This window comes from Bufo gargarizans, chromosome 6 (genome assembly GCF_014858855.1).
Source record: "Bufo gargarizans isolate SCDJY-AF-19 chromosome 6, ASM1485885v1, whole genome shotgun sequence".
NCBI classification, from domain to species: Eukaryota; Metazoa; Chordata; class Amphibia; order Anura; family Bufonidae; genus Bufo; species Bufo gargarizans.
In genome coordinates this window covers 248,995,675-249,023,673 of record NC_058085.1, presented here as the reverse complement: position 1 = coordinate 249,023,673, position 27,999 = coordinate 248,995,675, and the positions used below count along the sequence as shown (strand labels likewise).

Sequence of the window (27,999 nt, the reverse complement as noted above, 5' to 3'; positions counted from 1 at the left end):
GGACCATATTTTTCGCCCTCTAAGACACACCTAGGTTTTAGAGGAGGATAATAAGAAAAAATATTTTTCCATTACACCTCGGGTCAGACCAGCAATCAGACCCCCAATGTTAATCAGACCTCAGATCAGACCCCCATGTCAGACATCATCCCCCAGCCATCAGTCCCCCATGTCACATTTCTCCCCCTCCATGTCACATTTTTCCGCCCTCCCCCAGGGTGCGCCCTAAGGCGGCCGCTTAGTCTGCCTTATGGTAGCACCGGCCCTGCACCCTAGGGGAGGGCGGAAAAATGAACCAGGGGTGTGTGACTGGCGAGTGACGCAGCGGCGGCAGGTGGCAGCAGGGAGCTGACTGTGTCTGTGAGTCTGACTCACACACAGCCAGATTGCCGTAGCAGCAGGACAGATGGGTAGGTGATCACTGATGAGCGCACTAGCACCAGAGTGCACGGCATAAATGTGTTTTAAAAAAATTATTACACAAACAACAATCATAAATGGAGGGGGTGACTGTGACTTGATGGGAGGGGGAAAATGTCTGCAGTCTGTGACATGGGGATGGGGCCAGGGCCGGCCATGGGGGAGAAATGTGACACAATAGGGGGTAAAGATGTGATCATGATGTTACACAAAGGGGGTGATGTGACATGGTTTGGAGGGGGAGAAATGTGACATGGATGGAGGGGGGAAAATGTGACATGGAGGGGGGGAATGTGACATGGAGGGCTGATGTAACATAGGTGATTTGACATGGAGGGGGGGAAATGTGACATTGAGGCCTTGAGGTAGAGAAATGTGACTTTATCGGGGTTGAAATGTGACATGGAAGGAAAGAAAGTTGACATAGAGGGGGAGAAATCTTACATGGGGGTGATGTGACAGAGGGGATTATGTAAAATGGAGGGGGGATGTGACATGGAGGGGGAGAAATGTGACATGGGGGGCTGATGGCTGACATGGGGGCATGATGGCATACATGGGGGACTGGTGGCCGACATGGGGGCTAATGGCTAACATGGGTGGCTAATGGCTGACATTGGGGGCATGATGGCTGACATGGGGGCATGATGGCTAACATGGGGGGCTGATGGCTGGCATGGGGGTCTGATCTGAGGCATTGGGGGTCTGATCTGAGGTCTGATTGCTGGTCTGACCTGATTCATTTAGGGTGCATACACACGTTCAGGATTCATGTGCGGAGAATCCGCACTTAAATCCGCAGGTGTTTGCAGGCAAATCCGTGCGGTCAAGTTGCATGTGGATTTGGTGCGGAAAAAGAAAATCCGGTCAGAAAAAATAAAATAAATTGACATGCTGTGGATTTTAAAATCCGCTCTGCAGATCAAAATCCGTGTGGAAAAAATCCTCATCATGTGCATTGAGAATTTCAAATTCTCATAGAATACAATGTACATGACCTACGGTGCGGATTTTCCACATGCAAATCCGCGTGGAGAATCCGCATGCAATCCTGATCGTGTGCATTTAGCCTTACTGTCATTGTGCCTCCTGATAAATAATGAGACTACTGATGACCTTGCTTTCTCCTTTGTCCCATGTACACAGCATGGGATGCTGATCTGCCTTTCAATAGATGCTAATGACATACATTGGAGCCATATATGATGGTACATTTTAGTTGTTCAGTGACAAATGGGACAGTTTGCAGGTATGGGTAATGACAGCAACTATCAGTCCTGCATTTATTCTGATCCATGTGATTACATGATCTCTATGGATATCTGGATAAATGCGTATTTTACAGTTTTAGAATTCATCAGCATAAGGCCTCATGCACACGACCGTTGTGTGCATCCGTGGCCGTTGTGCCGTTTTCCGTTTTTTTTGCGGACCCATTGACTTTCAATGGGTCCGTGGAAAAATCGGAAAGTGCACCGTTTTGCAGCCGCATCCGTGATCCGTGTTTCCTGGCCATGAAAAAAATATGACCTGTCCTATTTTTTTCACGGCCAACGGTTCACGGACCGATTCAAGTCAATGGGTCCGTGAAAAATCACGGATGCACACAAGATTGTCATCCGTGTCCGTGATCCGTGTCCGTTTTTTCCTATCATTTCAATGGCAAACCTGACTTAGATTTTTTTTTCATTTTTCATGTCCGTGGATCCTCCAAAAATCAAGGAAGACCCACAGACGAAAAAACGGTCACGGATCACGGACCTACGGACCCCGTTTTTGCGGACCTTAAAAAAAAACGGTTGTGTGCATGAGGCCTAATAGTCTATTTTTATATTTCAGATTCTATTTTTTGTATTTCATTTCAGATGTGCAAGAAACAATGAATTTCCTACATGTGATAATTTATTTCCACTCCCAGCATGCTGGAAAAACTCATTTGTACAGAAGTAGCCTTGAATCTGGCATATTTTATATACGTAACTAATGAATGACTTCATCGAGCGAGTGCTCATCAATCAATGACATCATTACCATAGAACCAGTGAAGATGACATGGCCCAGGTGGAACTATGACCTCAAGTGTTGTTTAATCTTTATAATGGCCAGCACTCCTTTTTTCAGATACAGAGCTCCAAATCACCTGCATAGATGTAGAGTGATGAGATAATATTCTGGCTGCCTGCAGATACCAATGGACAGAGCTTACTGTATACTGCTGATACATCATACTCAATAAAGAAACAGTATTCAGTAAACTCCTGAGCTCCTCCTAGTGGTGGCTGGTGGCAGCCAGTATTCCAGCATTTAAGGGATTGGACCACAAAAAAGTGATAAATGTATAATTGTTGGAGGTATCAGAGTTGGGACACCTAGGGATCACAGGAACAGGAGTCCTGTGTTTGAATGGAGCAGGGGTCACGCATGTGCACCGCTGCTCAATGTCCAAGGGACTCTTTGCCTCAGAGGTTGCCTTGTTGAGACAATTAAAAAAATGTACAGAACTACAAAAATGCTATTGTACTTTGTATTTTGAGATTAAACCAATAATTAATATGCACCAGAGATGAGAATGATTCCGCTTCATGTTACTGCTTGACTACACAATTAAAATAGAACGTCTGAGACGTAAAACTATATAAAGAATTCATAGATAATTATTACTCGGCAGTATTTCAGTTCAGACTGTCTACACAAAAAGGATATGTTCAGACACCTACTAAATGCAAACATACAGTGCCTATCAAATAGCCAAGTATTTGTATCCATTAGTTTCTCACTGACACTTTTCAGCAATGATTATGCACATGGGATCAAATACAGTAACAATGGGCAGCAAAGGACATGTGCAACTTAAAGGGGTTCTGCAGTTTTTTTTAAACTGATGATCTATCCTCTGTATAGATCATCAGCATCTGATCGGCGGGGGTCCGACACCCGGGACCCCTGCCGATCAGCTGTTTGAGAAGGCAGTGGCGCTGGCAGTAATGCCGCGGCCTTCTCGCTGTTTACTGCAAACCCAGTGATGTCACGACTAGTATCAATGGCCTGGGCGGGGCTAAGCTCCATTCAAATGAACAGAGCTTAACCCCGCCCAGGCCATTGATACTAGTCGTGACGTCACTGGGCCTGCAGTAAACAGCGAGAAGGCCGCGGCATTACTGCCAGCGCCGCTGCCTTCTCAAACAGCTGATCGTCAGGGGTCCTGGGTGTCGGTCCCCACCGATCAGATGCTGATGATCTATCCAGAGGATAGATCATCAGTTTAAAAAAACTGAAGAACCCTTTTAAAGGGGGATTCCAATTTAAAACATTCATTACATAGCCACTAGATAGATGTCAAATGTTGCAGGGACCCCCATGATCACAAGACCAGAATATCAGATTCCACATCCCCAAACCAGCACGATTGCGGCTAGGAGCATTAGAGTTCCAGAGACTGCCAAATCAGAGGAGGAGGATGTGGTACACCCAGAATACATTTTTAAGGGTGCTGTCTCAGAATTGGTGGCATCAGGGCCGTCTTTAACGCGGGGCAAAAGTGGCAGCTGCCCCCGGCCCAGTTGCTCCTGGGGGGCCCAAGGCAGCTGCCTCTTGAGCCCCGCTGGCCACTGGAGGACCTTTAATGGGTTCATACTTGCATGCGTCGAGCCCAGTGACACTTTTGAAGCTGTTGCCCTCAGGAGCTATTTGATCGCACAGGCGCAGGCAGTCAGCGGTACTTGCGCCTGCACAAGCCAGGCGTGTAGCTTGAATGTATTAGTTGACGTAGCGGAGGGAGCGGCGCCGTTCACCTCGGCTGTGGGATGATATTTCATAATAAGTAGGCGTGCTTGGACTCGAAATTAAGGCGGGCTGGGCACTGCAGGGGGGCATTACTGGGCTCAAGAGATGAAGAATAACGCCCCTCTGGGCACCTTTGAGGTTCATTTGCATATCACTAAAAGCTTTTTTTATCAAAATGAAACCATGAAGAGAAGAAAGAAGACCACTGCAGGAAAGAAGGTAGTTTATTGTACATGCCAATGGTGACAGCTTAACCACTTCAGCCCCGCTAGTTGAAACCCCCTTCATGACCAGAGCACTTTTTACACTTCGGTACTACACTCCTTTCACCGTTTATCGCTCGGTCATGCAACTTACCACCCAAATGAATTTTACCTCCTTTTCTTCTCACTAATGGAGCTTTCATTTGGTGGTATTTTATTGCTGCTGACATTTTTACTTTTTTTGTTATTAATCAAAATGTAACGATTTTTTTGCAAAAAAATGACATTTTTCACTTTCAGCTGTAAAATTTTGCAAAAAAAACGACATCCATATATAAATTTTTCGCCAAATTTATTGTTCTACATGTCTTTGATAAAAAAAAAATGTTTAGGCAAAAAAAAAAATGGTTTGGGTAAAAGTTATAGCATTTACAAACTATGGTACAAAAATGTGAATTTCCGCTTTTTGAAACAGCTCTGACTTTCTGAGCACCTGTCATGTTTCCTGAGGTTCTACAATGCCCAAACAGTAGAAAACCCCCACAAATGACCCCATTTCGGAAAGTAGACACCCTAAGGTATTCGCTGATGGGCATAGTGAGTTCATAGAACTTTTAATTTTTTGTCACAAGTTAGCGGAAAATGATGATGATTTTATTTATTTATTTTTTTTCTTACAAAGTCTCATATTCCACTAACTTGCGACAAAAAATAAAAAATTCTAGGAACTCGCCATGCCCCTCACGGGATACCTTGGGGTGTCTTCTTTCCAAAATGGGGTCACTTGTGGCGCAGTTATACTGCCCTGGCAATTTAGGGGCCCAAATGTGTGAGAAGAACTTTGCAGTCAAAATGTGTAAAAAATGACCGGTGTAATCCAAAAGGTGCACTTTGGAATATGTGCCGCTTTGCCCACCTTGGCAGCAAAAAAGTGTCACACATCTGGTATCGCCGTACTCAGGAGAAGTTGGGGAATGTGTTTTGGGGTGTCATTTTACATATACCCATGCTGGGTGAGAAAAATATCTTGGTCAAATGCCAACTTTGTATAAAAAAATGGGAAAAGTTGTCTTTTGCCAAGATATTTCTCTCATCCAGCATGGGTATATGTAAAATGACACCCCAAAACACATTCCCCAACTTCTCCTGAGTACGGCGATACCAGATGTGTCACACTTTTTTGCTGCCAAGGTGGGCAAAGGGGCACATATTCCAAAGTGCACCTTTCAGATTTTGCAGGCCATTTTTTACACATTTTGATTGCAAGGTACTTCTCACACATTTGGGCCCCTAAATTGCCAGGGCAGTATAACTACGCCACAAGTGACCCCATTTTGGAAAGAAGACACCCCAAGGTATTCCGTGAGGGGCATGGCGAGTTCCTAGAATTTTTTATTTTTTGTCACAAGTTAGCGGAAAATGATGATTTTTTTTTCATTCTCTTTTTTCCTTACAAAGTCTCATATTCCACTAACTTGCGACAAAAAATAAAACATTCTAGGAACTCGCCATGCCCCTCACGGAATACCTTGGGGTGTCTTCTTTCCAAAATGGGGTCACTTGTGGCGTAGTTATACTGCCCTGGCAATTTAGGGGCCCAAATGTGTGAGAAGTACTTTGCAATCAAAATCTGTAAAAAATGACCGGTGAAATCCGAAAGGTGCACTTTGGAATATGTGCCCCTTTGCCCACCTTGGCATCAAAAAAGTGTCACACATCTGGTATCGCCATACTCAGGAGAAGTTGGGGAATGTGTTTTGGGGTGTCATTTTACATATACCCATGCTGGGTGAGAGAAATATCTTGGCAAAAGACAACTTTTCCCATTTTTTTTATACAAAGTTGGCATTTGACCAAGATATTTTTCTCACCCAGCATGGGTATATGTAAAATGACACCCCAAAACACATTGCCCAACTTCTCCTGAGTACGGCGATACCAGATGTGTGACACTTTTTTGCAGCCAAGGTGGGCAAAGGGGCACATATTCCAAAGTGCACCTTTTGGATTTCACCGGTCATTTTTTACAGATTTTGATTGCAAAGTTCTTCTCACACATTTGGGCCCCTAAATTGCCAGGGCAGTATAACTACCCCACAAGTGACCCCATTTTGGAAAGAAGACACTCCAAGGTATTCCGTGAGGGGCATGGCGAGTTCCTAGAATTTTTTATTTTTTGTCGCAAGTTAGTGGAATATGAGACTTTGTAAGGAAAAAAGAAAAAAAAAGAAAAATCATCATTTTCCGCTAACTTGTGACAAAAAATAAAAAATTCTAGGAACTCGCCGTGCCCCTCACGGAATACCTTGGGGTGTCTTCTTTCCAAAATGGGGTCACTTGTGGCGTAGTTATACTGCCCTGGCAATTTAGGGGCCCAAATGTGTAAGAAGTACCTTGCAATCAAAATGTGTAAAAAATGGCCTGCGAAATCCGAAAGGTGCCCCTTTGCCCACCTTGGCTGCAAAAAAGTGTCACACATGTGGTATCGCCGTACTCAGGAGAAGTTGGGTAATGTGTTTTGGGGGGTCATTTTACATATACCCATGCTGGGTGAGAGAAATATCTTGGCAAAAGACAACTTTTCCCTTTTTTTTTATACAAAGTTGGCATTTGACCAAGATATTTTTCTCACCCAGCATGGGTATATGTAAAATGACACCCCAAAACACATTCCCTAACTTCTCCTGAGTACGGCGATACCACATGTGTGACACTTTTTTGCAGCCTAGATGCGCAAAGGGGCCCAAATTCCTTTTAGGAGGGCATTTTTAGACATTTGGATCCCAGACTTCTTCTCACACTTTCGGGCCCCTAAAAAGCCAGGGCAGTATAAATACCCCACATGTGACCCCACTTTGGAAAGAAGACACCCCAAGGTATTCAATGAGGGGCATGGCGAGTTCCTCGAATTTTTTTTTTTTTGCATAAGTTAACAGATATTGCTTTTTTTTTTGTTTTTTTATCACAAAGTCTCACTTTCCGCTAACTTAGGACAAAAATTTCAATCTTTCATGGACTCAATATGCCCCTCACGGAATACCTTGGGGTGTCTTCTTTCCGAAATGGGGTCACATGTGGGGTATTTATACTGCCCTGGCTTTTTAGGGGCCCTAAAGCGTGAGAAGAAGTCTGGAATATAAATGTCTAAAAATGTTTACGCATTTGGATTCCGTGAGGGGTATGGTGCGTCCATGTGAGATTTTATTTTTTGACACAAGTTAGTGGAATATGAGACTTAGTAAGAAAAAACAAAAACAAACAAAAAATTTCCGCTAACTTGTGCCAAAAAAAATGTCTGAATGGAGCCTTACCAGGGGGGGGGGGGGGGGGGGGTGATCAATGACAGGGGGGTGATCAATGACAGGGGGGTGATCACCCATATAGACTCCCTGATCACCCCCCTGTCATTGATCACCCCCCCTGTAAGGCTCCATTCAGACATCCGCATGATTTTTTACGGATCCATGGATACATGGATCGGATCCACAAAACGCATGCGGACGTCTGAATGGAGCCTTACAGGGGGGTTATCAATGACAGGGGGTGATCAGGGTAATCAGGGTGATCACCCCCCTGTCACTGATCACCCCCCCTGTAAGGCTCCATTCAGACATCCGCATGATTTTTTACGGATCCATGGATACATGGATCGGATCCACAGAACGCATGCGGACGTCTGAATGGAGCCTTACAGGGGGGTTATCAATGACAGGGGGTGATCAGGGTAATCAGGGTGATCACCCCCCTGTCACTGATCACCCCCCCTGTAAGGCTCCATTCAGACATCCGCATGATTTTTTATGGATCCATGGATACATGGATCGGATCCACAGAACGCATGCGGACGTCTGAATGGAGCCTTACAGGGGGGTTATCAATGACAGGGGGTGATCAGGGTAATCAGGGTGATCACCCCCCTGTCACTGATCACCCCCCCTGTAAGGCTCCATTCAGACATCCGCATGATTTTTTACGGATCCATGGATACATGGATCGGATCCACAAAACGCATGCGGACGTCTGAATGGAGCCTTACAGGGGGGTTATCAATGACAGGGGGTGATCAGGGTAATCAGGGTGATCACCCCCCTGTCACTGATCACCCCCCCTGTAAGGCTCCATTCAGACATCCGCATGATTTTTTACGGATCCATGGATACATGGATCGGATCCACAGAACGCATGCGGACGTCTGAATGGAGCCTTACAGGGGGGTTATCAATGACAGGGGGTGATCAGGGTAATCACCCCCCTGTCACTGATCACCCCCCCTGTAAGGCTCCATTCAGACATCCGCATGATTTTTTACGGATCCATGGATACATGGATCGGATCCACAAAACGCATGCGGACGTCTGAATGGAGCCTTACAGGGGGGTTATCAATGACAGGGGGGTGATCAGGGAGTGTATATGGGTGATCACCCGCCTGTCATTGATCACCCCCTGTAAGGCTCCATTCAGACGTCCGCATGTGTTTTGCGGATCCGATCCATGTATCCGTAAAAATCATGCGGACGTCTGAATGGGGCCTTACAGGGGGGTGATCAATGACAGGGGGGTGATCAATGACAGGGGGTGATCAGGGAGTGTATATGGGTGATCACCCGCCTGTCATTGATCACCCCCCTGTAAGGCTCCATTCAGACGTCCGTATGCTTTTTGCGGATCCGATCCATGTATCCGTGGATCCGTAAAAATCATACGGACGTCTGAACGGAGCCTGACAGGGGGGTGATCAATGACAGGGCGGTGATCAATGACAGGGGGGTGATCAGGGAGTTTATATGGGGTGATCATGGGTGATCAGGGGTTTATAAGGGGTTAATAAGTGACGGGGGGGGGGGTGTAGTGTAGTGTGGTGTTTGGTGCGACTGTACTGACCTACCTGAGTCCTCTGGTGGTCGATCCTAACAAAAGGGACCACCAGAGGACCAGGTAGGAGGTATATTAGACGCTGTTATGAAAACAGCGTCTAATATACCTGTTAGGGGTTAAAAAATTCGGATCTCCAGCCTGCCAGCGAGCGATCGCCGCTGGCAGGCTGGAGATCCACTCGCTTACCTTCCGTTCCTGTGAGCGCGCGCGCTTGTGAGCGCGCGCGCCTGTGTGCGCGCGTTCACAGGAAATCTCGGCTCTCGCGGGAGGACGCGTATATGCGTCCACCCAGAAGAGCAGGACCGCCGGCAGGACGCAATCCTGCGTACGGCGGTCCTGAGGTGGTTAATATGCTCAAACCAGGTGACAGATTCCCTTTAATGCAGACTGGCCATCTCTGTAAAAGAATATCCACATCCTGCAGAGGACATTGTGAACCTATACAGTAAGGGTACTTTCACACTAGCGTTATTCTTTTCCGGTATTGAGTTCCGTCCTAGGGGCTCAATACCGGAAAAAAACTGATCAGTTTTATCCCCATGCATTCTGAATGGAGAGCAATCCGTTCAGTCTGCATCAGGATGTCTTCAGTTCAGTCACTTTTACGGTATTTGGCCGGAGAAAATACCTCAGCATTGAAATTCCATTGAAAAACTGGCACCAAGTTTTTTGGAAAAACGGATCCGGTTTCCCGGTCTGCGCATGTCCAGACCTTTAAAAATGTGAAAAAAATAAATACAGGATCAGTTTTTCTGGATGACACCAGAGAGCCGGATACGGTATTGCAATGCATTTGTGAGACGGATCCGCATCCGGATCCGCCTACAAATGCTATCCATTTTCATACGGATTTCCTGATCCGGCAGGCAGTTCTGGCGCTGGAACTGCCTGCCAGAATCCAACAACGCAAATGTGAAAGTACCCTTAGGCCCCTTTAACACGGGCGAGTATTCTGCGCGGATGAGTTGAACGCATTGCACCTGCACTGAATCCGGACCCATTCATTTCTATGGGGCTGTGCACACATCACTTGTGAGTTGCGTGAAAATCGCAGCATGCTCCTCTTTGTGCGTTTTTCCCATAAAGCAGGCCCCTTAGAAATTAATGGGGTTGCGTGAAAATCGCCAGCAACCGCAAGCAAGTGCGGATGTGCTGCGATTTTCACGCACGGTTGCTAGGAGACGATCGGGATGGAGACCCGATCATTATTATTTTCCCTTATAACATGGTTATAAGGGAAAATAATAGCATTCTGAATACAGAATGCATAGTACAATAGTGCTGGAGGGGTTAAAAAAAAAAAAAAATAATTAAACTCACCTTAATCCACTTGCTCGCGTTGTTGCGTTGTTGGATTCTGGCAGGCAGTATCGGCGCCAGAACTGCCTGCCGGATCCGGCCGGCATCTCTTCTGTCTTCTTTTTTTCTGTGTGCAGGAAAAGGACCTGTGGTGATGTCACTCCGGTCCTCACATGGTCCGTCACATGATCTTTTACCATGGTGATGGATCATGTGATGGCCCATGTGATGACCGAAGACAGAAGAGAAGCCGGGCTGCGCGAGCAAGTGGATTATTTTTTTAACCCCTCCAGCGCTATTGTACTATGCATTCTGTATTCAGAATGCTATTATTTTCCCTTATAACCATGTTATAATACAATACAGGGCCGTCTTTAACAAGGGGCAAAAGGGGCAGCTGCACCGGGTCCAGTTGCTCCTGGGGGGCCCAAGGCAGCTGCCTCTTGAGCCCTGTTAGCCACTGCCCCAGGTGTCAGGCTGTCAGCTACACAGGGGGTGCTGCCATGCCATGCCTGCAGGCACTCAAGGCAGCAAACTGTGAGAGCTGTGATTCTCTAGGAATATTACTGGTCACATAGCTATGAGGTCATCAAGGTCCTTTCTACCAGGAGTGTTGCTGTAGAAGTTTGCCTTAACTATGGAGCTTTTTTTGTGAAGATTACATCAGAAAAAGGTGACAGGGGCTGTTATGCTAATATACTGTAAACTACTGTATAGTGGGGTGCTGTATAGTGTGGGGTGCTGTATAGTGTGGGGTCCTGTATACTGTGGGGGGCTGTATACTGTGGGGGGCTGTATACTGTGGGGGCTGTATACTGTATACTATAGGTGCTGTAAATTGTGGAGTGCTGTACTGCTGTACTGTATAGTGTGGGGGGCTGTATACTGTGGGTGCTGTATATTATGGAGTGCTATACTGCTGTACTGTATACTGTGGGGGCTGTATACTGTGGGTGCTGTATATTGTGGAGTACTATATTGCTGTACTGTACTGTGGGGGGCTGTATACTGTGGGGGGCTGTATACTGTATACTGTGGGTGCTGTATATTGTGGAGTGCTATACTGCTGTACTGTATAGTGTGGGGACTGTATACTGTATACTGTGGGTGCTGTATATTGTGGAGTGCTATACTACTGTACTGTATAGTGTGGGATGCTTTATTGTGTATAGTTTGGGGTGCTGAATACGGTGAGGTGCTATACTGTTCTACTGTATACTGTGAGGTGTTGTATACTGTGGGCTGCTATACTGCTCTACTATATACTGTGGGGTACTGTATAGTGTGGGGTGCTATACTGCATACTGTGTGGTGCTGTATACTATAGGGTGCTATACTGCATACTGTGGGTTGCTGTATACTATAGGGTGCTATATTGCATACTGTGGGGTGCCGGGGTGCACTGTAACTCTAGGGTAAGCCGAGCCCTGGACTCCTTCCTGCAGAGCGGTGCCTACTTTCAGCCTGAGCCCAGCTGCCCAGAGCGCTGATCCTGAGCCGCTGGAGTCTTCAGAACTGGAAGTATTTATAGTCATTCACTGTACTCTACCAGATGTGTGTATTTTTTGTGTGTGTGTTGTGGTGGAGGGCGTGATTGCCTGCTAAGGTGTGGGAAGGCGGGATCCAGGGGGCCCAAGTAACTTTTTGCCCAGGGTCCAATCAATATTAAAGACGGCCCTGATACAATATACAGAACACCGATCCCAAGCCCGAACTTCTGTGAAGAAGTTCAGGTTTGGGTACCAAACATAACGATTTTTCTCACGCGCGTGCAAAACGCATTACAATGTTTTGCACTCATGCAGAAAAATCATGCATGTTCCTGCAACGCACCCGCACCTTTTCCCGCAACGCCCGTGTGAAAGAGGCCTTAGTAGAGCAACCTATTTAAAAACATTGCAGAGCATAGTCTGATGTTAAGGATCCACCCTGAGGTTGCATTGCAGAGAGAAAGTGTTGCACCCCAACATTAGAGAAGCTAGAGAAGTGCAGTATAAGGAATTAAATGCAGTATCAGTAAATTGTTTGTTGCTAACCTGACTTCATTATTCCCTGCACTGGTACATTGCACTGACATCTACAGCTGCACCAAGGAACCCTGCCTAAGGGCTCATGCACACAAACGTTTTTTTGCGTTCAGTATACTGGCCGTTTTTTTCGTTCAGTATGCGTTACTTATACTGAACCATTCACTTCAATGGGTCAGCAAAAAAAAACTGAAGTGTCTCCGTTTGCATTCCGTTTACGTATTTCCGTTTTTCCGTTCCGTTCAAAGAAAGAACATGTCCTATTATTGCCCGCAAATCAAGTTTCATGGCTCCATTCAAGTTAAATGGTCCGCAAAAAAAAAACTGAACACATACTCCGTATGTCTTTCATATCCGTTCCGTTTTTGCGGAACCATCTATTGTAAATTTTATGCCCAGCACAATTTTTTCTATGTAATTATTGTATACTGTATAAGCGATACGGAAAAATGAAACGGAACCGGAAGCACTACTGAAACCAAAAACGAAAAAAAACGGATCCGCTAAAAACGGCCCGCAAAACACTGAAAAAGCCATACAGTGGTGTGCATGAGCCCTAAGAGTATTTTCACACTATCATTTTGCTGGATCCGGCAGGGTTCAGCAAAAACGCTTCCGTTACTGATAATACAACCGTCTGCATCCGTTATGAACGGATCCGGTTGCCAAGACGGATCCGTCATGAACTCCATTGAAAGTCAACGGAGTACGGATCCATTTTCAATTGTGTCAGAGAAAACGGATCCGTTCCCATTGACTTGCATTGGGGGTCATGCCGGATCCGTCTTGCTCAGCCTCCCAGGACGACAAGCAAACTACAACATGTTCCGGTTTGCTCTCCGGTATAAGAACACACCAAACGGAATGGAATGCATTTTGGAGCATTCCGTTCAGCTCAGTTTTGTCCCCATTGACAATGAATGGGGACAAAACTGAAGCGTTTTTTTTCCGGTATTGAGCCCCTATGACGGAACTCAATACCGGAAAACTTAAACGCTAGTGTGAAAGTAGTTAGGCCTCAAGACCTTAAAAATCAAGGGCAGATTCACTGACATCAGGCAGAAGGATCCCACAACCAGACTGTGCCCCGAAGGGAATAACAGGAGCACCCTCATCCTCAATGCATGGCCCAGTGGAGCAACAGAATGAGACAGTATTCGACCACCGTCTTGTTACTATAACTCTTTTCCTCTTCTCCTGGGCTCGCTCCAATATCTCTGACCAGCTTTACAAAAATATTCTTTTCATGAAGCAATGGCTCAAGGGGAGAATACCTTCATAGCACAGGGTCTGAAGGACAATGCTACAAGGAATCTGCCAGAACACTGCATCTGTATGAAGACATATTATGATTCCAGAAAGCTCGTAGGTTTAGCATGAGGCCTAAATTATATGAACTTTCTCATGGTTTAGATTTATCCTTTACTAGTGAAGCTCAAACAATTCTCTGGTTACCATTCAGACAAAAATTTGCAGAGATGAACTTTTTTTGGCAACGTTAACAAAACCTTGAGGTTTTTCTAACCAAGGAATTATGTGCAAAAGTGCTTATCGAAAGAATCTGGGCAGGAGAGAAACTAGGAAACAGAAGAAAACAAGTCTAACAAAAAGCAGATTTGTCAGCACTTACTGATGAGTAGACTGCACTGTGGTCAGACGTTTGTGAACGTTAGTTCAGAAGGTACTGCTGTAACCTAAAAGGTGATCTACACCAGTGTTTCTCAGTCTACTAAGGGTACTTTCACACTAGCGGCGAGGAACTCCGACAGGCTATCGCTCCGGCCCCATTGACTATAATGGAGGCTGGCCGGAGTTCCGGCGGCAGCATGGCAAACATGCCGAATAAAACTACATGTCATAGTCAATGGGGCCGGAGCGGTAGTCCGGGGGCACTAGCGGCAGCACGGATCCGACAGGCTGTTCACCCGCTGGAACAGCCTGCCGGAGTTCTTTGCCGCTAGTGTGAAACTAGCCTAAGTCAAGTAACCCCTAGTCAGTAAATGGGAACAAAGTCCACGCAAAGCTGTGATATATCACAATTTTGAGCAACCAAAGAAAGTGGCCGCTTTCCTCACTTAGGCCTCATTCACACATTAGTGTTTGATCTGTTTTTTGCAGCTGTGATTGTGAGCCAAAACCAGACTGGAAGCTACACAGACATAAGGTATACTGGAAATATCTGCTCCTGTTCTGTATTTTTAAATGGTAACTGGTTTTGGCTCAGAATCACTGATGGAAATCACTGACCAAACACTGTATGAATAAGGCCTTAGCTAAAAAAATGATTTTTGTATTCAATATTTTCAAGCAATGTGCCGATGCAGTACACATTGCTTACATTACAATACAAATTGCTTAAATAAAGCTTTAGTAGCAGCTAAAATTTTGCAAAATGGATGGGTAAAAAATATTCATAGCATTTTTTCGCATGAGGAGTGCTGCCACTTCCTTTGAAAGTTTGAAATTTGGCCCAGATCTCCCTTGGCTTGCACCCAGAGGAGAAGATAACATTTGTGCTGCTTGTCTCTCTTGTTTTACAGTTTTGAACAAAACTTCTCATATTACACTGTAAAGTGCAATTAATGCCCACATATTAATCCCAATTACTAAGAATTACTAAGATTCAGCACTCATTTAAAGGGGTATTCCTACCTGAGACAATGGGGGCATCACTAGGATATGTCCCCATTGTCTGATAGGTCCACCACTGGGACCTGCGCCTATATCTTGAACAGAGAGGGGAAGGTGGTGGCTGTAGACCCCAGGTTACTCCGGGTCCAGCCACCACCAAGCACTCTCCCCGTAGTAGTGAATGGGAATGCACCGTGCTTGCACGGTCACCGCTCCCATTCATTTCTAAGGGACTGACGGAAATAGCCAAGCCAGCGGTCGGCGATTTTCAGTGGCCCCATCAAAATGAATGGAGGGCAGCTGTGCATCCCCACTTTCAGGGCTCCGTTCTCAGTGTCCACCACTGGGATCCGCACATATCAGACAAACGGGGGCATATCCTAGCGATATGCCCTCATTGTCTGAGATGGGAAAGCCCCTTTAATGCTATCATTGACTGTTCAGGTAATAACACCATTCAGTGATCAGTTAATGCCAATTGTCAGTGCTCAATTAATGCAACTATTCGGTATTCATTTAACACTGCATACCAACTATTACTGCATACTTTTTATCTTTTCTATGGAATTACTAATGAATGTTGAGGAAAACAAATGACGCATTACTTACAAGCAAGTGGAGTGTTGGGTGCTTCCCTATCATCATTACGTCTTACAGGACTGCAGTGGAATCCCTAATTTTCTGTATCTTTTTTCCATAGTATTCTTCAGAAGTGGATCTCATTAACTCATCTAAGCAAGGCAAGACAAGGGGCACTCTCAACACTCTACACTGATGGTCAAAAGTTTTGAGACTGACACAAATTTTGCTTTTTACAAAATTTGCTGCTTCAGTTTTTACAGTGGCAAATTGCATTAACTGCATTAATCGCAAAGTCATGCCTTGCCAAAATTAACTTAATCACAAAAAAACTATTTCCACTAGATTTTAGCCCTGCTACAAAGTGACCTGATAACATCATTTCAGTGATCGTCTTGTTAGTTCAGGAGAAAGTGTTAACAAGGACAATGTAGCTGCTATCACTCTGCCATGCTAATTAAATTAGAAGAGCAGACTGGTTGGTGCTTGAAATCATTGTATTATTTTGCTAACAACGGTTATCTCTAAATAATCACATGCAGTCATCATTTGCGTTGCATCAATAGAGCTTTACGGCAAGGACGTTGTTTCTTGTAAAAAATCACTTAAGTCAACCATTTATTGGATCATCAAGAACTTCAACAAGAGAGGTTCAATTGCTATGAAAAAGGCTTCAGGGTTCAAAAAAAAACACCAGCAAGTGCCAGGACCGTCTCATAGGGATAGGGTCACCACCAGTGCAGAGCTTGCTCAGGAATGGCAGCAGGCAGGTGTGAATGCATCTGCCTGCTCGGTGAGGTGAAAGCTTTTGGAGGGTAGCAAAGAAGGCACTCCAAAACAAACCCATCAAGGACAGACATACATTCTGTAAAGGATTGGACTTCAGAGGACTGGGGTAAAGTTATTTTCTCTGATGAAGCCCCCTTCAGACTGAAAAATGTAGAAAAATTATTGGAGAAGAAAAGATGAGTGCTAAAATGAGTCCTGTGTCATGCCAATAGTAAGGCATCTTGAGAGCATTCATGTGTGGGGTTTCTTCTTATCCTAAGGAGAAGGCTCACTCACAATTGTGCCTAAGAACATAGCCATGAATAAAGAATGGGATGAAAACATCCTCCAAGAGCAACTTCTCTCATCCAGGAGCAATTGGGTGAGGAACAATGTTTTTTTTGAGCATGATGGAGCACCATGTCAAAAGACAAAACTGATAACTATGTGGCTTGATGATCAAAACATTGACAATGTGGCCAGGAAACTCCCCAGATCTCAATCCCATAGAGAACCCGTGGTCAATCCCAGAAACAAAAACACATATGGTGATGGTTGCCATCCGTCAGGATTTGGCCCAGAAGCTGATATCCAGTGTGCCAGGGCTAACTGCAGAAGTCTTAAAAAAGAAGGATCAATGCTGGAAATATTGAGTCTTTGCATAAACTTGATGTATTTGTCAATAAATGTTTACAGAAATTATGAAATGCTTAGAAATGTACTTACACCTGACAAAAAGATCTAAAAACCTTTAAGCTGCAAACCTTGTGAACACCAAAATGTGTCAGAACTTTTGGCCACGGCTGTACACCAAACAGAACTGTGCCCACAGTGACTCTTTATAAGCAGCCTTGACTTTGAGTTAGACATTAGCAAAGTGATATATGTTTTTTATGGTTTTATTTGAGCATAATGGACTATCTTCTTTTATGGTGTACCTTTCAGAGAACAGAGTGCATGCATTTTAATGACCATGTTGACCTCTATTGACCAGTTTCCAGTGAACACATTACCATTAGTTAATAAAGAGATGGCCCATGTAGCTAAAGGCAAAGCATACCAAGAGTTGAATGATGTCTTGTGTGATATCTTCTGCTGCCTCTACCCCTATATGATGTACTGTTATACAACATTAAAGACAACAAACCATTTAGGGAAGTTGTCATTGACTGCAGGAGACACTGGGTAAAGCACCTGAAAGGGTTAATCTGAGACTTCCTGGGCTGCTGTGTTCTCCCCTCCCTGGGAGCTGTCATGTGGCAGGGGAGGGCGTGAGGGAGGAGGGAGTTAGGCTACCCCCTGGGGAGGGTTTAGCATGTGTTCCTTACCGCTCCTAACCCCCTCTCCTGCAGGCTGTGATTAATGGCACTGTCCGATCTGTGTTAATATAAGGGGTTGCTTGATGCTCCACCTACCTCTTTCACCGGTGGATTGCTGGAGCTTCCGGCCCTCCCGCCCTCTCTGTTTTGGTAGTTTGCCTTGTGCCATTTGTTTACGTGCTTCTGTTGACATGTTTTTCTTGTTTTAGCAGGATTTACTGTTTTCAATTTCCTGAGGTCACAGCTGGCGGTTGGTGGTTGTTTGGAGATGAGGTGGTGGAGCTGAGGGGTGGACTTGTCCACCAGGGGCGGTGGTTGGCATACCGCTTCAGCCCCCCCCCCCCTTCTGGTTACAATGTTTGGAGAACAACTTTGTGATTATAATTAATCAGTACAATAAGCTGTGACCGACCCCCAGCCAAAAAATTGGTTTTGTTACACATCTGAGGGGTTGTGTGTCCTTCTTTAAGTGGGAAGTGGGCCATTGCTTTTTCCCATAGAGTGTAAACACGGCCACCACTGCTTGATTACAGGGTGGTCTTAACCCCTGGAAACAGGTAATGGAAAAAAGAATCCAGCCAGCAAAGACAGAAAAATGGACGATCACAATACATTAGTAAGTGCCTTGTATTAACTTTGTCTACATGATACATGCCATTTGCTGAAGTGAGCCAACCCCTTTAAAGTTAGCCTTGCATATTGTGTACCAAGTTTCCTTACTATTGGGGACAAAAAGTAGATGAAAGGACCTTGTAATTATTTCGAATTGCTGTGTGACATCAGCATTGAGGAAATGGAAGCGAGATAAGATCATCAACATGACATGGGAATCTGAAAATTTCTCAACAAACAAACTGTATCTTTTCTTAACGATTGTCCTGAAAATACATCAGCAGGCGTCCAGTTTTTTTGTGGTAAGAGTGGGTTGACCTGAGGCTTCCATATTCTTTGCCGGAAGCTTGCATTGCTATTAAAGTAACCCTTTCAGGGAAAACTCTGTTTGGTTCGCCAGTAGGAAGGCTATATGCTTGGTTAGGAGTATGTTAGACAAATACCTAGGAGGTGCAGATGTTGCATCTGCGCCAGGAGACAAATTAATGGGTTCATTTCTTTTTATTGCCAGTGTATTCTGCACATATACAGTTACAATACTGGACACAGTGCATATACATTTTTAGTACTAGGTATGGTACCGTACATGTTTAACCAGCCATAATGCATATATGTAGTTACACTATCGAGTATAGAACATTAATGTATGCATTTCTATTAGTAGCTATAAAGCACATAGTGTATGTCATTCTGCTAGCAGGCATAGAGCAGATATATATTTTTAGTACCATATATACTCAATATATACAGTTATATATAGAGAGCAGATATATATTATATATACAGTTATGTAGAGCAGATTGATAACAAAGTAGAAAACTGATCCAGCATGCATGGTAAAAGGAGTCCAAACTTCACTGAAATATTCCAATCTACCTAAAATCACAAAGGACAACACAAGAGTCAGGAGGCCGCCGTATCCTAGCTTCAGGTATAACTACCTGTTTACTTTGTTTTTACACTTTTAATTGCCTCAGGAAAACATTTCACATTTTCAGGAGATATGACTAAAACCAAATAAATAGCTAGAAGGAGGAATGACCTGTGATGAAGTAGTGGAAGTGTTTGAAGTTTCTCTTTGCTCTGGAACCTATACACAATATGCTTTTGAAGGAGGCTTTTACCCATAGCAACGAGACGGGTTCCTGTTTCTTCTCTACATCAATCTGAGCTTTACTCATGGAGGACATTCATTCTCCTAAGCGTTAGGAGTCTTATCAGTCTGACCCTTGTCAATCACACATTGATGTTATATTGTAAACAACTGTGAAGTCTTTGTCATGTCTGTAGGCATGAAGCTACCATTCTACATCATGATTTCTTGCAATCAGATGCAAAATGGCTCAGGAATCTTCTGAGTGCTTAATGGGCTTGCAGAGACTGGGAACCCCTTTCAATATTGCCAGGCAGTATGCAGGGATTATAACAAAAAAAGCTCCCCTCTTGCCTGCAATCTGGTTCCAGAACCAGAAGCTCTGGTCCCCACTGGACTGGAAGTGTGAGGTACCATCAACACGCTCCCTGCACTCTGTCTGGCAAAAGGGTTCCCAGTCTCAGAGAACCCCTTTAATCTATAGGATTTCTTTTTATTTATTTATTTTATTTTTATTTTTTAAAGCAAATTTTATTGAGCTTAGTAATCAGATACAATAAACGAGTGTTGGAGGTGAGACAATCCTCCACACTTCTACGTTTCACAGAACATAGAAAAATAACATAGCAGAAACTGCAGGTCAGACAATGCGATGCATAAGCGACAGATATAGTCAAGATATAGATCACAAGGCGCCAAATCCTTAGTTTACTACCATCAATCTTTGCATTAGTCACCTAACTTTACTGACAACAAGAGTCCCAGTGTATCACGCTTTCCCTCATCCAAGACAGGTTGGCGAGGAGGGGGGGGGGGGGGGGGTTCTTATCTGCAGATGGGTGTCAGATAATGGGGAGTAAAGGGGCCAGAAAAGAGACTGTAAGATCCAATATATGTGGTTGGCTCCTATGCGTGAAGTTGGTAATGTAAGATTAGTTCGTACTAATCTTCTGGTATCCTCTGAATGAGATCCATCTATCCCAGGTCTTAAGAAATTTATGGTGTGACCTAAGTTCCCATGAAGATAGTTCCTCTAGTCTATAGATCTGATCTATTCTCTGAAACCATTGATCCAAAGGAGAATCTATAGGATTTCTAAAATGAGGTGTGAGGGTTTTCTGAGACTTTAATATTTGGGGAGTGGGTTCAAACTTTAGATCAACTGAATGAAGGAGCCACAGCACTCCCCTTCATTGTTTATCCTGGCATGGTGTCATACACATGGTTGCAGTTGCACCTGGCACTGCAGCTCAACCATATGTTCAGTGCTGAGACTAGGTAAACAGTTAAGGGGTATGGTACTTGTTGATGGATGAGGGTGCCAGAAATCAAACTTCTACAATTTAATTACTGATGACCTGTCCTAATCATAGGCCATCATCACAATCGCCTTTAAAGAAGACTTTCCAAAGAAGAGTTTCCATTAAAAGCAAAGTGTATATTAAATATAGTCTTATGGTAGGTCTTCTTTAACAGGTTTTACCCTTTTTTTTAATTTAACTCCTTATAAATCATCTGTCCTAAAACAGTGTTGTGCCGCTTTTCTATGCCAAGTAGCCCCACCTAAACAAATTAGATAAAAATACCACCTAGAGTCATGATATGTAACTCCTCAGTATGTGTATCACACGTTGAGAACCAATGGCCTAAATTAAATGTTTTCAGCATATAATATAATTAGTTTTTGCAGCATTTTGTCCATTCTGTCTCACATGAGCCTTGTTAGGGCATATGATCATCACAGATGGTGGCCTCTCTGGGGAAAGAAGAACGGAATATGTGCTGCTAAGTTCCTCATCAGAGGTTAACCAAAATAAGGTTTTAACCAGTAAATTAATTTTCCTGTGAAGTTCCAGATAATAGTTTTCTGGTTAACATTCAATTCAATTTGTAGGCTGTCATAGGTTACATCTAGCTTGTGTCCAGGTCCTGCAACATGTTTGTTGGGCATCCCAAGCTAGACCATTCCCTGTCATATGCTCCTGCTCATTGTATTTCCAAGTATTGACCTCGAAGATGCTGGACCATTCCCTGTTATATGCTCCTGCTCATTGTATTTCCAAGTATTGACCTGGAAGATGCTGGGCCATTCCCTGTCATATGCTCCTGCTCATTGTATTTCCAAGTATTGACCTGGAAGATGCTGGATCATTCCCTGTCATATGCTCCTGCTCATTGTATTTCCAAGCCTTGACCTGGAAGTTGCTGGGCCATTCCCTGTGATATGCTCCTGCTCATTGTATTTCCAAGCATTGGCCTGGAAGATGCTGGACCATTCCCTGTCATATGCTCCTGCTCATTGTATTTCCAAGCATTGACCTGGAAGATGCTGGATCATTCCCTGTCATATGCTCCTGCTCATTGTATTTCCAAGCATTGGCCTGGAAGATGCTGGACCATTCCCTGTCATATGCTCCTGCTCATTGTATTTCCAAGCATTGATCTGGAAGATGCTGGATCATTCCCTGTCATATGCTCCTGCTCATTGTATTTCCAAGCCTTGACCTAGAAGAAGCTGGGCCATTCCCTGTCATATGCTCCTGCTCATTGTATTTCCAAGCATTGGCCTGGAAGATGCTGGGCCATTCCCTGTCATATGCTCCTGTTTATTGTATTTCCAAGCATTGGCCTGGAAGATGCTGGACCATTCCCTGTCATATGCTCCTGTTCATTGTATTTCAAAGCATTGACCTAGAAGGTGCTAAACCATTCCCTGTCATATGCCCATGCTCATTGTATTTCCAAGCATTGATCTGGAAGCTGCTGGACCATTCCCTGTCATATGCCCGTGCTCATTGTATTTCCAAGCATTGATCTGGAAGCTGCTGGACCATTCCCTGTCATATGCTCCTGCTCATTGTATTTCCAAGCATTGATCTGGAAGGTGCTGGACCATTCCCTGTCATATGCTCCTGCTCATTGTATTTCCAAGCATTGACCTGGAAGGTGCTTGACTATTGAGAAACATTATTCACAGATGTTATCCTGTGAATACAAAGATTTTTCCTTGTGTATTCCAGATTACATGAATTTTAAGTCATCAGGTTCTAACCTACAGAAAATGAGAAATATACCCTATTCATGGTTTTGGCATAGTCTTGAACGAGAAAATTGGAAAAAATACATTTTTCAATTGTTTTAATACAGTATATTGTGGGTGTTGCCTATTTAATCTCAGATTTTTCAGAGACCCGGATTACGTGCCAAATTTATTTGGAATCTGCAAGGATGAGCTCATTGTCAAGGGAAGCACCCACTACACAGGGGTTATCCAAAGTGGACAATTCTTTTAAAGAGGACCCATCACCTTGTATGACATGTATATTTCAGTAAATACTTGCATTCCCAAAAATATTGATTCTGGAGAATCTTTTCTTAGGGCTCATGCACACGACCATTTTTTGCGTTCCATATACGAGCCGTATTTTGAGTCCGTATACGGAACCATTCATTTCTATGGCTCCGCAAAAGATGCGGACAGCACTCTGTGTGTTGTCCGCATCCGTTGCTTTGTTCCGTGGCCCATCAAAAATTATGAGGCATGTCCTACTCTTGTCCGTTTTGCGACAAGAATAGGCATTTCTATAATGGGCCTCCTGTTCCGTTCCGCAAATTGCGGAAGGCACAAGGGCGGCATCCGTTTTTTGTGGACCGCAAAAAACAGAACGGTCGTGTGCATGATCCCTTAGAGCTCTGTGTTGTGCCTTTCCTCAGTAATTTCTTCTAGAAGTTGAAGAATAAATTGAAACCTGGGAGCTACCTTTCCTCTTGTCAAAGTCTGGCACTGGCTGAATCGATACAGGCAAACCCCAACTGGTAACACCCCATTGTCAATATATTCATACATTTCTAGGAGGTATAATAGAGGAATGGTACAATGCAGAGGAATAAGAAAAGAAGCTCCCAAAATATTATAGTAAGACAAGAATTTACTAAAACTGACATATCTGTAATATAAACAGATCCTTTTTAAATAGAAAATGCTCCAGTTAATTTTGGTGTTGTTCTTTGTCTTCTAGAAACAGACAAGGCAGTCCATACAGAATAGAGGAAGGAAGTATACATCAGGATGTATACACAGGCGATCCATGTATATGCTGTGATTTGTACAGGATGTGCATCTAGTAATACAAACTAAAGGCAAAACCAATATATTCTGGGGTCCTAAGCCCCCCTCTGTTTTCCTTTTTTGTGTTTTTGTATCTGCAGGTCTATCTGTGTATGTTTGTTTGTTTGGTGTTTTTGTGTATGTGTGACGTGATTATGTTTGTCTGTATATCTGCGCTTCTGTTTGTGTGTGTCTGTATGATGCATATGTCTGTGCATGTCTGTCAATGCATCTGTGTTTCTGCATGTACCTATGTGCTATATGTGTGTGTCTGTGTGGTGTATGTGCATACCTTCCAACTTTTTGGATGGTCAAAGAGGGACTCTTATGGTTCATTGTGTGATAGATCCATTTTCCTGCATATCTATACAGTTCAAAAGTTTTCTTTTAGACAATTGTGCAAAAAACATCTGAATATAGAAATTTCTAAAATCCAAATTGCATCAAATAATGAACAGGGCGGGCTGTAATATACTGATCAGAACTAGAGAAACACTTTCTGGATCAATATTGTAAAGGTAATGCAAATCTATACTTCGGATAAAAAAAGGGACATTTAAGGAGCCAAGAGGGACATAAGGATTTGGGTCAAAAGTAAGGACTGTCCCTCCATAAGAGTGACACTTGGGAGGCCTGTATGTGCAACTGTGTGGTGCATGTGTGTGTCTGTGTGGTATATATGTGTGCCTGTGTGCTGTATGTGTAAGGTGTATGTATGTCTCTGTGGCATATATGTGCATCTGTGTGGTGCATGTGTGTGTCTGTGTCATGTATGTATGTGTCTGTCTGGTATATATGTGTGCCTGTGTGCTGTATGTGTGAGGTGTATGTATGTCTCTGTGGCATATATGTGCATCTGTGTGGTGTATGTGTGTGTCTGTGTGGCATGTGTGTGTGTCTGTGTGCAGAATCTGTGTGTCTGTGTGCAGTATGTGTGTGTCTGTGTGGCATGTGCGTGTCTGCATGTGTATATGTGGCATATGTGTGTGTCTGTGTGGCAGTATGTGTGTGTCTGTGTGGTGTATGTGCATCTGTGTGGTGTATGTGTGTGTCTGTGTGCAGTATGTGCGTGTCTGTGTGCAGAATGTGTGTGTCTGTGTGCAGTATGTGTATGTGTCTGTGTGCAGTATGTGTGAGTCTGTGTGGTGTATGCATGTGTCTGTGTGGTGTACTGTGTCTATATAGTGTATGGGTGTCTATGTGGTGTATGCAAATCTGTGTGGAGTATGTGTGTGCCTGTGTGAAGTATGTGTGTGTCTGTGTGGTGTATGCACATCTGTGTGAAATATGTGTGTGTCTGTGTGGTGTATGTTTTTTCTATGTGGTGTATGTGTAAGTCTGTGTGGTGTATGTGTAAGTCTGTGTGGTGTATGCATGTGTCTGTGTGGTGTACTGTGTCTATATAGTGTATGGGTGTCTATGTGGTGTATGCACATCTGTGTGGAGTATGTGTGTGCCTGTGTGAAGTATGTGTGTGTCTGCATGTGTATATGTGGCATATGTGTGTGTCTGTGTGGCAGTATGTGTGTGTCTGTGTGGTGTATGTGCATCTGTGTGGTGTATGTGTGTGTCTGTGTGCAGTATGTGTGTGTCTGTGTGCAGAATGTGTGTGTCTGTGTGCAGAATGTGTATGTGTCTGTGTGCAGAATGTGTATGTGTCTGTGTGCAGTATGTGTGAGTCTGTGTGCAGTATGTTTTTTCTATGTGGTGTATGTGTAAGTCTGTGTGGTGTATGCATGTGTCTGTGTGGTGTACTGTGTCTATATAGTGTATGGGTGTCTATGTGGTGTATGCAAATCTGTGTGGAGTATGTGTGTGCCTGTGTGAAGTATGTGTGTGTCTGTGTGGTGTATGCACATCTGTGTGAAATATGTGTGTGTCTGTGTGGTGTATGTTTTTTCTATGTGGTGTATGTGTAAGTCTGTGTGGTGTATGTGCAAGTCTGTGTGGTGTATGCATGTGTCTGTGTGGTGTACTGTGTCTATATAGTGTATGGGTGTCTATGTGGTGTATGCACATCTGTGTGGAGTATGTGTGTGCCTGTGTGAAGTATGTGTGTGTCTGTGTGGTGTATGCACATCTGTGTGAAATATGTGTGAGTCTGTGTGGCATGTGTATGTGTCTGAGTGGTGTATGCATGTGTATATGTGGTTTATGTGTGAGTCTGTGTAGGGTATTTTGTGTCTGTGTGTTAGAGGTTTTTGTAGTTGTCAGTAAACACACATACACCGCAGCTCAGTCGCTGACGCAGCATCAGGTCAGTGCTACAGAAACCTAACAAAGAGAGTTTTATGTAGTCTTTCCCAAGACCAACTCCACATGGATCCTCCAGCCAGTCTCACTACAGAGCCCACTGTCACAAAATGCTCAGCCGTGTGCAATGCTGTACACGTCCATGTACCACAAGAAACCATGTGAACTGAGATGTTACACCAGAGATTGTCCAAAGCAAGTCCTATCACAGTGATGTGCTACTCTGTCACATGCTCAAAGTTCAGGTCCCATCCCATGTGATTTGTGAGCCCAGACTCAAATATCCCCAGGGGAGGGCCGCAGTATTGACAGAGTGTGAGCCTGAGTAGTGTGGATAGCCGACTGAAGTGCTTCACATAATGGAAGCCTCCTGAGATAATTCAATTATTGTCCTGCACAAAGCATGTGAAAGAAAAGCTTCTAGAAATATATCACACAAATCTGTATGTAAATGGAGGCTGAGGTTTGTGGAGCCAAATAGTTTTCTAGACGTCCAGTCATTAATGCTATTGATGAATGGACAGCATATAGCATACAATAGATATATCATTAGAAATGTGTGTCCACACTGTCCAAAAGAACGGCCCCATTGAGAATCTTAGGGTACGGTCAGGTTTCCCCATTCAGTTTTGGAAAACAAAACCAGGAGTGAATTCAAAAATGATGAAAATTGGTATCTGTCCTTAATACTTTGGGTGCAACCACGTGGCGCGGAAGTGTGTCACTTGCGTTTGAGTACTGCATGGCCGCGTGGGCCGCTGAAGGCTCTAATAAGACCGCACTGTTCAGTGCGTCTTTATTGTTAATGGCCAAACGGTATTGCAGGTGCCACGCAGCCATTACCAATACAGACTGTCTAAACAGTGCGATCTCATTAGTTTAATTAGAGCCTATATTAGAGCGGCCCGTATGGCTGTGCGGTACTCGAACGCAGCATGGCCGCGTCGCAAGCACCTTCATGACAGCTCCATGTAGTCATACCCTTACTCTCTTTTTATGATCTGCACCTGATTTTGGCTTCCAAAACTGCATCAGGAAAGTGAATGCACGGCTGTACCCTTAAAGTCAGCCACGTGCCACAGGGGACTGGCGAGACAGTTGCCCAGTGTGCTGGGTGCCAACAAGTCACTTTGCATTAACCAGAGATTGTAGATACAGGACTAGGGCTGTAGCGACGCCTCTGTTTAATAAGTCAGATGGCGGTACTTTTAATAGATTACATTTGGGATTCTCCAAAAAGTGAAGAAATATGCCATAACATTCAGGACAATTAAGAATCCTGCCCAGCGAAGTACACGTATATAGTAGTATGGATATTTAAGGTCCTGGTACAGGCTTAGCAGGTCTCAGTCCATATTTTGGATCTGGATACAGCACTTAGCCTTGTATGCACTCTCTCCCTCCTTGATGCAAACTTCTCCCATGTCTTGCAAACTCTGCCTTTGTTGTCTCCTGCCTGCCTCCCCCTCATATTCCCCCTCTGGACACTCACTTGTCAAGAATGAAGTACAGATCAAATGCCCCATCACAGGACCGCTGTTCTTCAGTCTCCTGAGCCTGGCACCACAGAGGGACTAGGGCTACAAGGGCTAGTAGGATCCCACTCTTCATGGCCCAGTGTTTCCCTGCGTCTCCTCACCCAGGACTGAGAGAGAAAGGAGGAGGAGAGGGGGCAGCAGCCAGGGGTGGGAGAAAGCGATGGAGGAGGAAGAGGATGTAAGGGAGGAGGAGAGGAATGTCTGTCTTTGCTGCTGAAACCCCAGGGGAGAGGATATTAACCCATTCAGTACATGGCCAAGCACACTTGCTTGTGGGAAAATACTGAACAACTATTTGAAGGAACTTTATGGTAGATGTGGGACTTTGCACTAGAAAAGGTCCTTAGCACAAATCTCATTTGAAGATAGTAACTTTGTCATGTAACTGTTGGTTCTGCATTGAACAGTGGTATGCAAGTTAAGATAATTCAGTGGGTTTGCATGCAGTATATTTTCAAGATGTCCTAAAATGAATCACCTGAGATGGTA

General features: G+C 44.2%; 1 protein-coding gene across 1 annotated transcript in view; it reads right to left on the bottom strand.

The window, feature by feature from the left end:
- The window catches only part of LOC122940999 (anthrax toxin receptor 1-like), a 92,370-nt gene extending 64,716 nt beyond the window's left edge, over positions 1–27,654 (bottom strand). The window contains exon 1 of the mRNA XM_044297970.1: positions 27,465–27,654. Within this exon, the coding sequence (XP_044153905.1) occupies positions 27,465–27,583 (119 nt within the window). The 5' untranslated portion in view covers positions 27,584–27,654. The remainder of the gene's footprint in view (positions 1–27,464) is intronic.
- Between the last annotated feature and the right edge of the window lie 345 nt (positions 27,655–27,999).